Source organism: Falco cherrug, chromosome 1, assembly GCF_023634085.1.
Source record: "Falco cherrug isolate bFalChe1 chromosome 1, bFalChe1.pri, whole genome shotgun sequence".
NCBI lineage: Eukaryota > Metazoa > Chordata > Aves > Falconiformes > Falconidae > Falco > Falco cherrug.
Window position 1 is genome coordinate 120,737,967 of NC_073697.1, and position 12,884 is coordinate 120,750,850.

The 12,884-nt window shown below is 50.6% G+C and overlaps 1 protein-coding gene across 17 annotated transcripts in view; it reads left to right on the forward strand.

Moving 5' to 3' along the window:
- CACNA1G (calcium voltage-gated channel subunit alpha1 G) overlaps nucleotides 1–12,884 on the forward strand; it is a 153,497-nt gene that overhangs the window by 53,825 nt on the left and 86,788 nt on the right. For all 17 annotated transcript variants that reach the window (XR_008734897.1, XR_008734901.1, XR_008734902.1 and 14 more), the window contains exons 4-9: nucleotides 4,262–4,359; nucleotides 6,424–6,583; nucleotides 8,458–8,749; nucleotides 9,250–9,342; nucleotides 10,952–11,762; nucleotides 11,851–11,895. Coding sequence is in view for 13 of the 17 variants with exons in the window: in XM_055725553.1 (XP_055581528.1) it covers nucleotides 4,262–4,359; nucleotides 6,424–6,583; nucleotides 8,458–8,749; nucleotides 9,250–9,342; nucleotides 10,952–11,762; nucleotides 11,851–11,895 (1,499 nt within the window). In the remaining 4 variants the exon portion in view is untranslated. The remainder of the gene's footprint in view (nucleotides 1–4,261; nucleotides 4,360–6,423; nucleotides 6,584–8,457; nucleotides 8,750–9,249; nucleotides 9,343–10,951; nucleotides 11,763–11,850; nucleotides 11,896–12,884) is intronic.

A 12,884-nucleotide genomic window follows, 5' to 3' on the forward strand; every position in this document is an offset into this window, starting at 1 on the left:
CTGGTACTCATGATCACAAACCTCTGGGGGTGCAAACTCTGGGGTTGAGCTTTGCAATCTGATGTTTAAGTGCCTTTTGGGAAGATGAAGAGCAACCAGGTCCCAGGGACTGGTGAAGCCTGCCCAGTGTGATGTTCTCTGCCCTGTGCCATCTTGCTGCAGCCTTCGAAGCAGAGCATCCCGAGCAAGCCACATCCCTGACTCACAGAAACCTGCTGGCTAAAAGAAAACCCTCAGCAGCCTCCCTCACAGCCAAGCTGACTCAAACCCACCTGTGGAAAGCATTGAGGTTTTTAAATTTTAGGACTTTTTTACAGAGATTTCTTGTTTCAGTTCTTCAGCTGAACTTGCTGCCGCCTCAGAAGCCTCCTTAGCCAGCTGTCCTGGCTGGGACACATGACGAGCCAGCTCCAGCAGGCTGCAGGGTTCATGCTCCCTCCAGTGCTACTCTTTGTATTCTCTTCAGCTTGATGGAAATTAGTATTTTTAAAATTAAGCAACACCCACGAATGTGGTAAGTCTTGCGAGGCTTAGCAGGCAGCTCCTGAGCAAAAGCGCAGCAAAGGCGGCGAGGGCTGGGAGGGAATTTCATTCCAGCTTTCTGAAGATACAACAGTGCCTAAATAATTTCCCCCTGCCTTTTCCAACACTGACGGCTTAATATCACCTACTGATTACTGTGCTTTGTAGATAAAGGGTGCCTATATGCCCAGTTTGGGAAACCTTTTAATGCTGAATAGATTTGAGCCTATCTCTTGCCGGCAGTGAGCAGCGGCTCGGTGTCTCTGCAGGCTGCTCTGCCTGCAGGCATTGCTGCTTTGCTACGGGTTCCCTGTGTGGCCTTGGTCACGTCCCCTGGCTGTACAGCTTCCCCGGCACCCAGCTGTGAAAGGGGAGAGTTCAGGTTTGCCTGGGAAAGCACCCTCAGACAACGCTGTGACTCTGATGGGTCTTCACACCATCTTCTGCTTCCTGGGCAGAATGGGAGAGGAGCCAGGACTGAGAGCAAGGTGGGTTGGAGAGGTGGTGCTGGGTAGGTGTGGGAAGGGCTTTGCTGGCATTTCTGTGCTCTGTTAGAGACTCGCTGGGTGAGAAGAGCTCCTTCAGCCCCTCCTGTGATGCTCTTGAGCATCGCTTCTGCGAGCCCTTCACCACAGGCAGGGGTGCTGCCTGGCACTGCACGTAGGAGATTCTTCCCGATGCTTTGGGTTTTATATAAAAGAAACCCCAGCGAGCTCCATGCCTCGCTGTCTCCAGGCAGAAGGAATGAATTTCAGCTGCCCATTCCATCCTGAGCCATCCCTTGTGTCTGTCTGCTGAGTCCCGGGAGTTTTCCTTCTCAGAGGAGTGTTTGCCAAAGGTTTACATCAGCTCTCCCGCTGCATCCCACCGCCAGCCCATTGTACGTCTGGCTTTGCAGATGCTCCGCTTTTATTCTTAGAAAGTCCTAAATATTTCCGCTTTCCTTCTGAATAACTCCAGCTATCAGAGGTTGCTGATCACTCTGATGAGCCTCAGCGTTTGCTAGGAATCCACCTGATTTAATGCTGAGTATTTTTCTCAGCCTTTTAACTTGGCTGGGCACCTGGGTCTGCGGCAGAGGCGCTGACAGGCGTCATGCTTTCCTGTTTGAACAGAAATGACATTTGAGTTGAAGCTTCATCAAGGGCTTTTTACACTGCAGATTTTCAATGCGTAAATGTTATATACGCTGCTATATGCACCTGTCACCTCGCCCGTTGGTGACATCCTGACATTCGCTCTCCCTGGGTCTCTTTCCTTGTCAGGGATATGAACCGCTTCCTCCTGTGCATCCTCTTGTCCTGGGAAGTGACCTTAGAGCTGGGAAGTGGTGGGATTCTCGTTGGACTGGCTTGTTATTGACTGACTCTTACCCACATTTTTTTCTCCAATACTGGGCTCTCTCAAGGCTTTTGAGCTGTTAGTTATCAGCATGTGTAGTCGGGGCTGGGGCTGAGGCTGTGGCGCTGTAACACCAGCAGTGTCCGGCAGCAGAGGTAGAAGAGCACCTACTCAGGCTTGATGTTCATGTGTTTGCTCAAGCTACTGGGTGGATGTTTGGTTGTGTTTGTTTTGGTTGTTGTTTTGGTTTGTTTTTTTTTTTAATTTGGCGTTGTCATTGTTGTTTAATACGTTAAATCAAAATGAATTTTACAAACATGCCCTTTGCAGCTTCCAAACGTACATCTCTGGACGTGAGTCTAGAGCTGTCATTAATCAGAAAATGATTTGTCTTGGTGCACATAACCATATGCTGCTCTGAATTTTGCTGGTAGCTTCTGTTTTAATAATGGATGAAAGAAAAGCTCTATGTTTGACATGGGCTTTTTAACTGAATCCTGCAAACCATACAAAAATCTTTTCAAACAGCGAGCAAAATTAGAGAACTGTTAAAGCCCAGGGAAATTATTGCCCCTCTCCTTACGGCAGCCAAAGCTCACACAATGTGGTGAGTCCTGCACACCAAGGAGGGGCTGGTTTTGTCACTGGGGCCAGGTGGGCTTTCATGGACACGCTTCCTTCCTTTCTGGTCAGAGGATGAGAACAAACCCCTGGTATCCACGTGTGTCTGCCCAACGTTCATCTTCTGGGGCTGTCCGACAGCTGTGGGTGCCAGCTAAATACAGAGGAGTATGTTGAGATTATTTTCATCTTAGATATGGTTTGATCATCATCATCCTCATTAAAGCCTATCAAGAGAAATCAGATGAAGTGTCACTGCATCAAATGTGGAGTCATGTATTTGGGGGCTAGAAAGAGAAAGCCTTCTCCACCCCAGGTGCTCCTTACCTACCGATGGCCGGGAGGGAGGAGGGTGGGTTTGGCTGATCGCAGCAAGTGCAGCCGTGGCCAAGCTAGCATGGCACTGATGAATCCTGCGGGATTTCCAGCAGGGAGGGCGGGGACAGTACTGATGCCTTTGTGCAAGGTGCCAGCAAAGCCTCCTCCAGAAGCTTGATGTCTAATCAGGTAAGATTAATTCAGGCCAGAGCAGGTGTAGAGAAAGGTTGTGACTAAAGCAGAGAGCCTGCCTGCGAGATGGGGCTGGAAGAACCTGCTTTGTTTGGCTTTGCAAAATCAAGGCTGAGAGGAGATGTGATTTGTCCTCTGTAAATAAATCGGGCAGGTAAACACCAGGGACAAAGAACAGCTATAGAAGCTACTTAAAAGGCAGTGCTGTCATAAGAACAAATGAATATAAGCTTGTCCTGAATAAATTCAGGCTGGAAGTTAGCCTTCTAACCATCAAACGCAATTAGCTCTGAGATGGAACTTGCTAATTTTTGGAAGATGTTAATATCCTGTGGTTGCCTGTGGCAGTGGGACACAGCGGTGTGGGGAGCCTCTTGGTCCTCTTCCTTGCCTTTGCCCAGCTCTGCCTCTTCAAGAATGCTTTTGGGCAGATCTCTGGTGTTCTCCTATGGCTGGGGAGCAAAGTCGTGGTGGTGATGTGCCTGACAGCCCCACTGTGCTTGAGCAAAGGTGCCATGAGCAGAGTGAGACCTCAGGGACCTGCAGCAGTCCAGGTGCATCCTCACACCAGGTCATGTGGATGTTGCATCTCAGTGTCCTGAGCTGCAAAATAACCCCATCAGGCACAGCGTATGGGCACCAGGAGGTTCCTTGGTCCACATTTGCCCCATTTGTTATCTACAAATACAAAAAAACCCCACCCCAAAACCAACAGCAGGTTTGATTTGTGTGCTTGCCCATCCACCCGAGTCCCACCTGCCAATGATCCCTTCTGGGTAGAGCTGGCATAGCTCAGTGTCCCGTGCTGCACATCTCTGGTGCCCCAGGGTCTGCACCAGGGGATGCTTCTCTCTTCTTCTGAGGGTTGTGGTGGTGCTCAGCACAGCAAACCCAGATTTGTTAGAGTATCCGTACAATTCCTAAAAACAGAGCTGTGCCTGGGAATTGCTCCCTTGGAATGTGCATGGACTTTCAGGGGCTTCTGCCCTGCATCTATGCAAAACCAGTAACCAAAGCAGATGAGACAGAGAGAGAGAGAAGATCCGTGGCTGTGTGAGCTGGTGTATCACATTTATCACTCATTGACTTTATTCTGACATGCAAACAGCCCTTAATTAATTCCTCTGGCAAACTTTCCTGATGGGAGAGATGCAGTAACAAGTCCCTCTGTGAGCGGTTGGCATATAATGTTTGATTTATAATGTTTGATAATCTAACATTTCTCCAGAAGATCCTTGACGCTTCTCCACATTTGTGTCTTTCACAGGATGCTGGAGTATTCCCTGGACCTGCAGAACGTCAGCTTCTCAGCGGTCCGCACTGTCCGTGTCCTGCGGCCACTCAGGGCCATTAACAGGGTCCCCAGTAAGTCAGATCCTTATTCCTCCCAGTTGATGCAAGTTCTCTGGATCTGTGCCCCAAAGATGGAAAACTAAACACAGATGCTGCCTATCTTAAACGTTCACCCAAGCCTGGTGGTGCTAGGTCCTACCACCACTCTCTGGTTACTACTGCCTGTCACCCTTTGACTTTAAATAATATTCCTTTTGACCCCTGTGGCGTCAGAGGTGAGCCTGTAGTCAATAAGATATCCAGGATTTCTTCAGACACCTTTCTTTCTCATCGGAAGAGGGTCTTAGGAGGCTGCTAAGGTGATGGAATGCAGGTGGTAGGGCTGATGGAGCCAACAGCCTTTGCCAGGCAGCGTGGGCAAAGGGTCTGAACCATGCTGTTCCCACCCGACCTGTGCTTCCTCACCCTGGAGAAACTGGGGTGAGGAAATCTTGTTGTGCCTGGAGACAGCCCCTTGGGGGGTGCTGAGGACCCTCCTCTTGGAGCATCTCTTGCTCTGCTCCCCGGAGCTGGTCTGTACAGCCAAAACCAACAAAGCAAGCCTGGGTGGGATGGGGGGTGGCTCTTCAGTCCTGGTTTATCAGGTCATGCATGAGGATTTCAGCCCCTCCTTGAACAGCATCACCAGCTCCTGCATGGCAGCAGGTGGTGGCAACCCAGCCCTGTGCTTGGAGAGGCTCTGCCCATCACAAATCCAACCAAACTGCCCAGGGGTCTGTGCCTGGGGCGCTGCGAGAGGCACTGAGCTCCATCCTTCTGGGATGCTGTACAGATCGGGTGTGGTAAGTGTAAGTACAACTGCATCCGAAACATCACTTTCCTGGTTCTACAATCCCGAGTATTGGATCCAGCATTGTTTTAACCGAATTAAATCCAAGCCTGAACTCCCCTGTCTGAACTAGCCCAATGCCTTGATGAGAGCTAATCAGCTTCAGTTCTGTCTGCCCGTGCTGGAGGTGCCTCGGCTTTATTTATCGTTCTGGTCCTGATTCCTGAACTTAATCTGGCTTTGCTGCTGCTGGTGTTTCAGTCATTACGGTAGCTTCAGAATCCTGTTTGCAATCTTTTTTTTTCCCGACTGCTGAACTGATGGATGGCTGAATTTATCCACCACTGTCTAACTGGGGATGTAATTCACTTAATGTATTTTGAAATCCCGGGTAATTTATCTTGGCGTCTCTGCAATGTAGTTACAATGGGATAGAAATGTGAGGTGGGAAAAGAAAAAAAGAGTTTTGTGTGATGATGAATGCAGTAACTACAGAAAGGCATTTCAGTCAATTAGGAGTTGACACAAGGTGGTTGTTCCCCAGCAGAGGAGTAGAAGAAAAACCTTGATCGAAGTGACAGCATCAGGAAGAGAGGAAAAAGTCTTCTTGAAGTATCAAAGTAAAGGGTGCAACAGTAAAGCTTTCTTCAAATGAAAATCAGTATCAGCAAGAGAGAGAATGCAAAAGATAGGGAAAGAAGGAGAGCAAAAGACGAGCGGAATATTACAGAGACGTCAGATGAAATCAATTTTTTGTGTGTGTAAATGTCAAGTTGAAGTCACCATCAATTTGTCTTTGTTACAGAACTGTCTGTTCCTGAACTTGTGAGAATTAACTGCCAGAGAGAGTCCTGTATTTTAAGGAAGAGAGGGGATTTAGGGTAGATGAGGGGAATTAGACAGGGAAGGGAATTTTAATATATACTGAGGGTGGAAAGAAATACAGCTGAGCAAGGGAGAACATCCGAGTTTGGTCTCAGGGAAGAAAGGGGACATACCACTGTTAGAAAACTTCAGGTGGAGAAGAGGACTTGAGATGGGGAGTGAAGGGAGCATCGCAGGGAAGGCAGGCCGTGTGCCCCAGGAGCAGGGCATGGCTGAGGGGGGGTATCTGCCTGAGGCTTTGGGGGGAAACCAGAGGGGAATGAGGAGCTGTGGGTCCTTGCAAGCCATGTGTGGCTGGGAAGGATGGTGGCTGGGAAGGCAGTGGCTGTCAGTGGAAGGAAAAGTATGGATAGAAAGGAAAAGGTCAGGAGGACATAGCTGGAATAAAGAAATTCAGCATGGACTTTTCCTCTCTGCCTCAGGTATGCGCATCCTGGTGACACTGCTTTTGGACACGCTGCCCATGCTGGGGAACGTCCTCCTTCTCTGCTTCTTCGTCTTCTTCATCTTTGGCATCGTGGGAGTCCAGCTGTGGGCAGGTTTGCTCAGGAACCGCTGCTTCCTCCCTGAGAACTTCAGCATGTGAGTCTGCCCGGGCAGCAGAAGTGTCTGTCCAGTTTGGACAAGTCTATCCCTGCAGGAGACAAGGATATCCTCCATTAAAAAGCCCTGGAGTTCTGTAAATGCTCCCTGCTCCTAAGTGCCACCCCAGCTCGAGCTCAGGCACACAGGGAACAGAGTGAGCTGTGACAATTTGCCATTCGGGTCCTGCAGAGCTGTCCTTAACCCTCAGCCAGCACTTGGGAACCTCTCTGATTGATAAGAGCCTCCAAAAAAACCCTGAGAAGAAGCGTTCAGGCTGTTTGAATTTAGCATATCATTAATGTGTGACCTTTTCTGCATTTGTCAAGACACTGAGGTCTGAATCCCGTTCGGCAGCTGGTAGCGTTTATTGGTGTGGGTTTGCATTCCCACCTAAACCCCAGGGAAAGCCGATGGAGCTACCTCACATTTGGTGATGCTAGATCCTTTTCAGCCTCAGAGCAAGACATAGTCTCTGTCCCAAAGTGTTAATTTTCAGAGATCCCTGGATTTGAAGGCCAAGAGGATTATTGTGATCAAATAGGGTTTTGTAGCTCCCAGTTTTCCTGGCCAGCCAGTTTGCCAGATGTAGGAATGTTTGAACAGCGGTTGAAAGATGGGGTAGCTGTCAGCCTTTTCCAGACCAGCATTTCTATACCTGTTGTCCTACCTACCTGCTTTTCCACCACCTCCCTCCCTTCAAATGCTGGGAGAAGGGCAGGTGACTGCAAGCCCTTGATGGCTGCTCTGTCGAGCTCTTGCACCCCGTCACCTTTCACTGGATCGCTTTCAGATGATGACCTCCAGAGTTGTTCTAGCTAGATCCACACCTGGACAGCAAAGCCCTGCAAGCCCAAAGCCTCTTGCTTGCGCACAGCAGGACCACGACAATGCTGCTGTGGCTAGGCTGGCTGTCGGGTCTGGAGCTGGCACAACGCATCTTTATCCTCTCCCACGCATCTTCCGATCAAGTACCACCCCTCTTGTAGGTTGTGCCCTCAAAGGACGCTTGGAAGAGTCATTACCAGGGCACGTTGTTGTTAAGTAAATGGCAGCAGAGCAGGGGAGCTGCTTTGCCACTGAGTAAATCCAATAGAGCCCCAGGTTTGGGTGCTGTTTAATTGAGCTGGAGTTCCAGGGGTTTAGATAAGCTTTGAAGGGTATTAAAGGCAATTCTGCAGGAATTAACCGGGCTGAACTAGGCTTAAAAATATCTTTGCAAGCTTTAGTGGGAGTGCTGGCAGCATTAAGGAGATAGCTGTGTGCAGAGCAAGAAGCCAGTTGCTGGCTGGCCATGGGTTGTTTCATCTCCCTGAAGAGTGTTTTTGCCTGGTTTTCTGTGGTAAGACCACCCTCAGAGGGAATTTAGAGCTTATCTAGGGGGTGAACAGGCACTGTGAAATGCAGATGAAGGCCCTGTCTCTGGTTTTTAGGAAGCTTGGGAGGTCCTTGTACATAGTCTCCCCACGCAGCATCTCCACGAGGACAGGAGGTACAGGAGCTGAAACGGACTGATTTCCATCTTACTGCAGCAAAGACATTGCAGAGAAGCCCCGCTGGGCTGAATCCTCCTCTTAGTCCCCTGAGGTCAGAGCCAGAGCACTTCCAGATGGAGTGACTCTTAATAATGTCATCAGAGGGGTTGCTGAGTGGCCGAGTGCACTCCCTCAGTTTCCCAAAACCCAGTTAGGGACATCATCTCACCCCGTGGGGCTGCAGAAGGTCCAAGGGGATCCCTTAAAAAAAAAAAAAAAAAAAAAAAAAAAGCTTTGAGGTCCAGAATAACAGACATCAGACTTTGCTGTTACAGTTGTTACCTTGCCAGATTGCCTGCAATCGGTGTGCAAACCTCAGCCCTGTCTGGACTCTTTCAGCCCCTACACGGTGGACTTGGAGCGATACTACCAGACAGAGAACGAAGATGAGAACCCTTTCATTTGCTCCCAGCCCCGGGAGAACGGGATGCGCTACTGCCGGAGTATCCCAACACGGAGAGAAGAGGGTCTCGAGTGCACGCTGGATTATTATTCCTACAATGACACCACCAACACATCCTGCGTCAATTGGAACCAGTATTACACCAACTGCTCTGCTGGGGAGCACAACCCCTTCAAGGGAGCCATCAACTTTGATAACATTGGCTACGCCTGGATCGCAATATTTCAGGTGAGTCCTGTCTGCAAACTGTCACAAGGTGGGGGAACTGGTTGTGCCCCCCGAGTATGTTCCCAGGGGCTGTGTAATCGCACTCCCGAGGGCTATTTTGCACTAGGAAGCACTTAGATAGTAGTGCATGGGTGCTCAGGTTGTTTGGGATACAATTTGATGCCTGCTTTGAGGCTGCCTCCATCTCACATGTGTGGACAAAATCCCAGTTTCCAAATCATGTATGTGCACAGTGAGACCATCCTGATGTGGAGCAAAGCCTAGGGACGCCTTTTCCCTCTGCAAAATGCAGTAGTGGGCCTTGGCTCCAGCTGGAAAAGAAGGGCTGGATTCAGCCTGGGCTGGCTATTGGCATTGGTAGGAGCAGGATTTGGCTGCTCAGCTGCACCAAGACCAGCTATGGGGTGTCAGAAATGACCCAGCCGGGAGAAACGTTGCTTGTGGACTTAGAGTTCTAACCGAGCCTCGATGGGTTCATTTTCCCTTCCTGTCTCCACCAGGTCATTACACTGGAAGGCTGGGTGGACATCATGTACTTTGTCATGGATGCACACTCCTTCTACAACTTCATCTACTTCATCCTCCTGATCATTGTGAGTGGCCTTAGGGGATCATGGGGTGATCCTGACATTTGGAGAGAGCAGAGCGGAATGACCCAGAGGAACAGGGCAGATAAAACAGTCAATATAAAAGTTGAGGTAGCAACCAGCCTGCTGGAAGACATGCAGCTTCAATACGGTGTTGTACCACAGCTGCATTTAGCTGCAAACATGAAGGAAGGAAGGAAAGATGCACTTAAGCTATAGTAGATACACTGCTGTTGTTGCTGCTTCTACTACTTCTTGTGCTCCAAGGCTGTCTCTCCTAGTTGCCACCTTGAAATTAAGTTTAAAAGTAGGCAAATTTCCCCCACTCAGGTTTTGAGCTCTGGAGGGGAAGAGGCTGCCCAGAAATTCCCCCGTACCGAAGAACCCAGGTGGCTGGATCCTTGGTGCAGTGGGGACATTTCAAGGAAAACAGCCCGAACTTCAGAGAGCATATTAACGAGGGAAGAGATTACTGTCCACAGCCCACCCATGCTTCACAGCATCATCTGAGACCACCCACAAAGGAGCCAACAGAGTTTCTGTGAGGTGGGCTCCATCTATGTAAGCAGAATTGTCTACCATGACTGGCTGAGCTCGTTGTCTAGACTCCCTTTATCGTCAAGGGTGAAAAATAGGTGCTTTAAGGGGGTGATTCATCTCCTGCAAAGGTAGACATCCAAAATAAATTAGATGCTTTGCAGACTTGATGTGCCTATTTCTCTCTTGACTCTAAAGGATCATTAGGTGCCTCACTCAGATGTAGCTGAGATAAGTGAGATGAGTCTCTTTCTTGCTGTCTAATTGGACTATATCCAGCAAATTAGCTGCACGTTGTCTGTTAGGCCATTGTGGGGATTTCTGCTCCTCATCAAACCAGGACTCAAACCCTGATGAGAAGGTAGGAGGTTGTTTAATCCATGATGCTCTTTCTAATTCATCTATTAGCTTCCCCCCAAAAGAAGCAATCCCTTGCTCTCATCATCCCCAAAATGACGAAGAGGAAGGGCAGGCAGTATTTTTCCAGATGCCGTGCGAGTAACGTTAGCAGTGTGTGATAGCCCGTTAGCACGTCAGTAATTCTCTGTGATCCAGGCTGGACTCCACAGAAGGCAGAACCTCATGAAACCCTCGTTGGAAATAAAATCTCCAAGCTGTGGGTACAGACTGCTGATGCCCTTGCGTAACAATCACCCGTAAATCCCGTTAGCAGGGGAAAGGGATCTGCTCACAAGCTGCCCACACACTGCCAGAAAAAATGCTGCTATCAGGAAGGCTCAGTGCATTCATCGTAATGCCACTAATTGTGATAATTACAACCGCTGTCTGTGGAGAGAGAAAAACACCATCTTAAAAGAGCAAAAGCTTTTTGTCAAAATAATCTTCTCTTGTCTTTGATCTCTGACGTCCTCCACAGAGTGCTGGCGTGGGAGCCCCTGGGGTGGGGGCTGGGGGGGTGAGTCAGCCCCTCTGTGCTTCTGGCTGGTGGTCCCCGCTGGGTGATGCAGGGGCTGGCTTGGGGTTTGCCCCTCGGTCCTTGTGCCAGGCGGTGGGGTAAAGCAGGGCTATGGGGTGGGCATGGCCACGCCAAGGTGGCTGATGGCTCCTGTCCCCTTAGGTGGGCTCCTTCTTCATGATCAACCTCTGCCTGGTGGTGATAGCAACACAGTTCTCTGAGACAAAGCAGCGTGAGAGCCAGCTGATGAAGGAGCAGCGGGTACGCTACCTGTCCAACGCCAGCACCCTCGCCAGCTTTTCGGAGCCGGGCAGCTGCTATGATGAACTCCTCAAGTACCTGGTTTATATTGCCCGTAAAGGCAGCAAGCAGCTTGTGGAGGTCTACCGGGTGGCGGGTGTGAGGATGGGCTTCCTCACCAGCCCCACAAGCAAGGCAGGGACCGACCAGCATGCCAGGAAGCGCCGGAGCAGGAAGAGGTCCTCCGTGCACCACCTCATCCACCACCATCACCACCATCACCACCACTATCACTTAGGCAATGGGAACCTGCGGGCACCCCGCGCCAGCCCGGAGATCAGCGATGTGGAGACCAGCTCACTCCACAACGGGACCAACCGGCTGATGCTCCCCCCCTCAGCACCAAACCCCCACGGGACCCCCAGCGCCGCTCCCAGCAACACCGAGTCCGTCCACAGCATCTACCATGCTGACTGCCACTTCGAGCCGGTGCGCTGCCGGTCATCCTTCCCGCAGCCAGGCCTCGGCTTGCCGAGCCCAGAGGGGATCCCCAAGAACATCGTGGGCAGCAAGGTGTACCCCACAGTGCACCCCAGTACCTCCCACGAGATGCCGAAAGAGAAGAACCTGGGGGAGGCGGCGGTCGGTGCTGGGAGCAGCACCTTGACAAGCCTCAACATCCCGCCCGGGCCGTACAGCACCATGCACAAGCTGCTGGAGACGCAGAGCACGGGTGAGCCCGGGGTTGGACGTCAGTCTGAGGTTGCTTTGCAGAAATAAAAGCTATGACCTAATTTCTTTCTTTTTCTGAATCTTTTCAGGATTCTTTTCAGTCCACGTTACAGAGAAAGGCGATGGTTTTCCAGGTGAGGCCAACATGAATCTTCTGATCGACCTGATGCGTTTTATAGCCAAAAGCAGGGGAGAGGTTTCAACCTCCCACACTTCATACTTGCAAGAATCCAAGGGAAATTAATGCTGTCAATGAACCCATTTTCTTGCCCATCCCCATCTTCCTGTGAAACCAGCTTATTCTGCAATTACAGGGACTCTCCCCAAGTCCCTGTGCTCCCCAAATCAGCTAGAACGGGGCTCAGTGGCACTGAGCAGAGCTGGAGCCCAGCCTGGCCACTTCCAAATGGCCACATCCCTTCCTTGCTGAAACCCAGATGTTGGAGGTGGCTGTGTGGCATGGGAGGTGGCTGTGTTGCCCACCACGTGCTGCAGAACTTGGGGATGGACATCTTCCAGATCTGAGTCCCAGCACATCCCTGAGTGCTGTGTAGCTCTGCTCCCTGTGGGAAACGAGGCTCAGGGAGATTGAGTGTCTGCTGTGCACGAGTGCTCAATGGCAATCACAGATGCCAAATATTAAAAATCTGTAATTTGCTCAGGAAGCCCATAACAGAGCCGGGCACCCAGGGCAGCTTTCTTGGATCAGGGGTTTCATACCTTCACTGCAAGATGCTCCTGAGGTTTGGGAGCTCGGGCCAGTCTAGTCCAAACCCTCTCAACCTCCAAGAAGGGTTCTGGCCAGGCTTTCCCAGGTGGTCAATGCCTTTTCCACCCCACTGCAGTGGCATTGACCTTTCCAGCCAGGAGCTGTGCAGGGAAGAGACCAAATCCTGCCCCCAGCCCGGAGCTGCCCAGAGACTAAATACACAGAGCTGGGCTCCGAGCTGGTTTAGCACTGGGTTTTTATACATGCTGCTGTGCATGAGTCAGGAGTGTGTGTTGCAGATAGCCTCTCCCCTTGCAGCCAGCTGGCGGGATTTTGGGGGAATATCCTGCTGGTATTTTCACCCGGGAGCCACCTGGCAGCTGCCGTTGAGGGCAGTGTGTGGAGGGGGAAGCT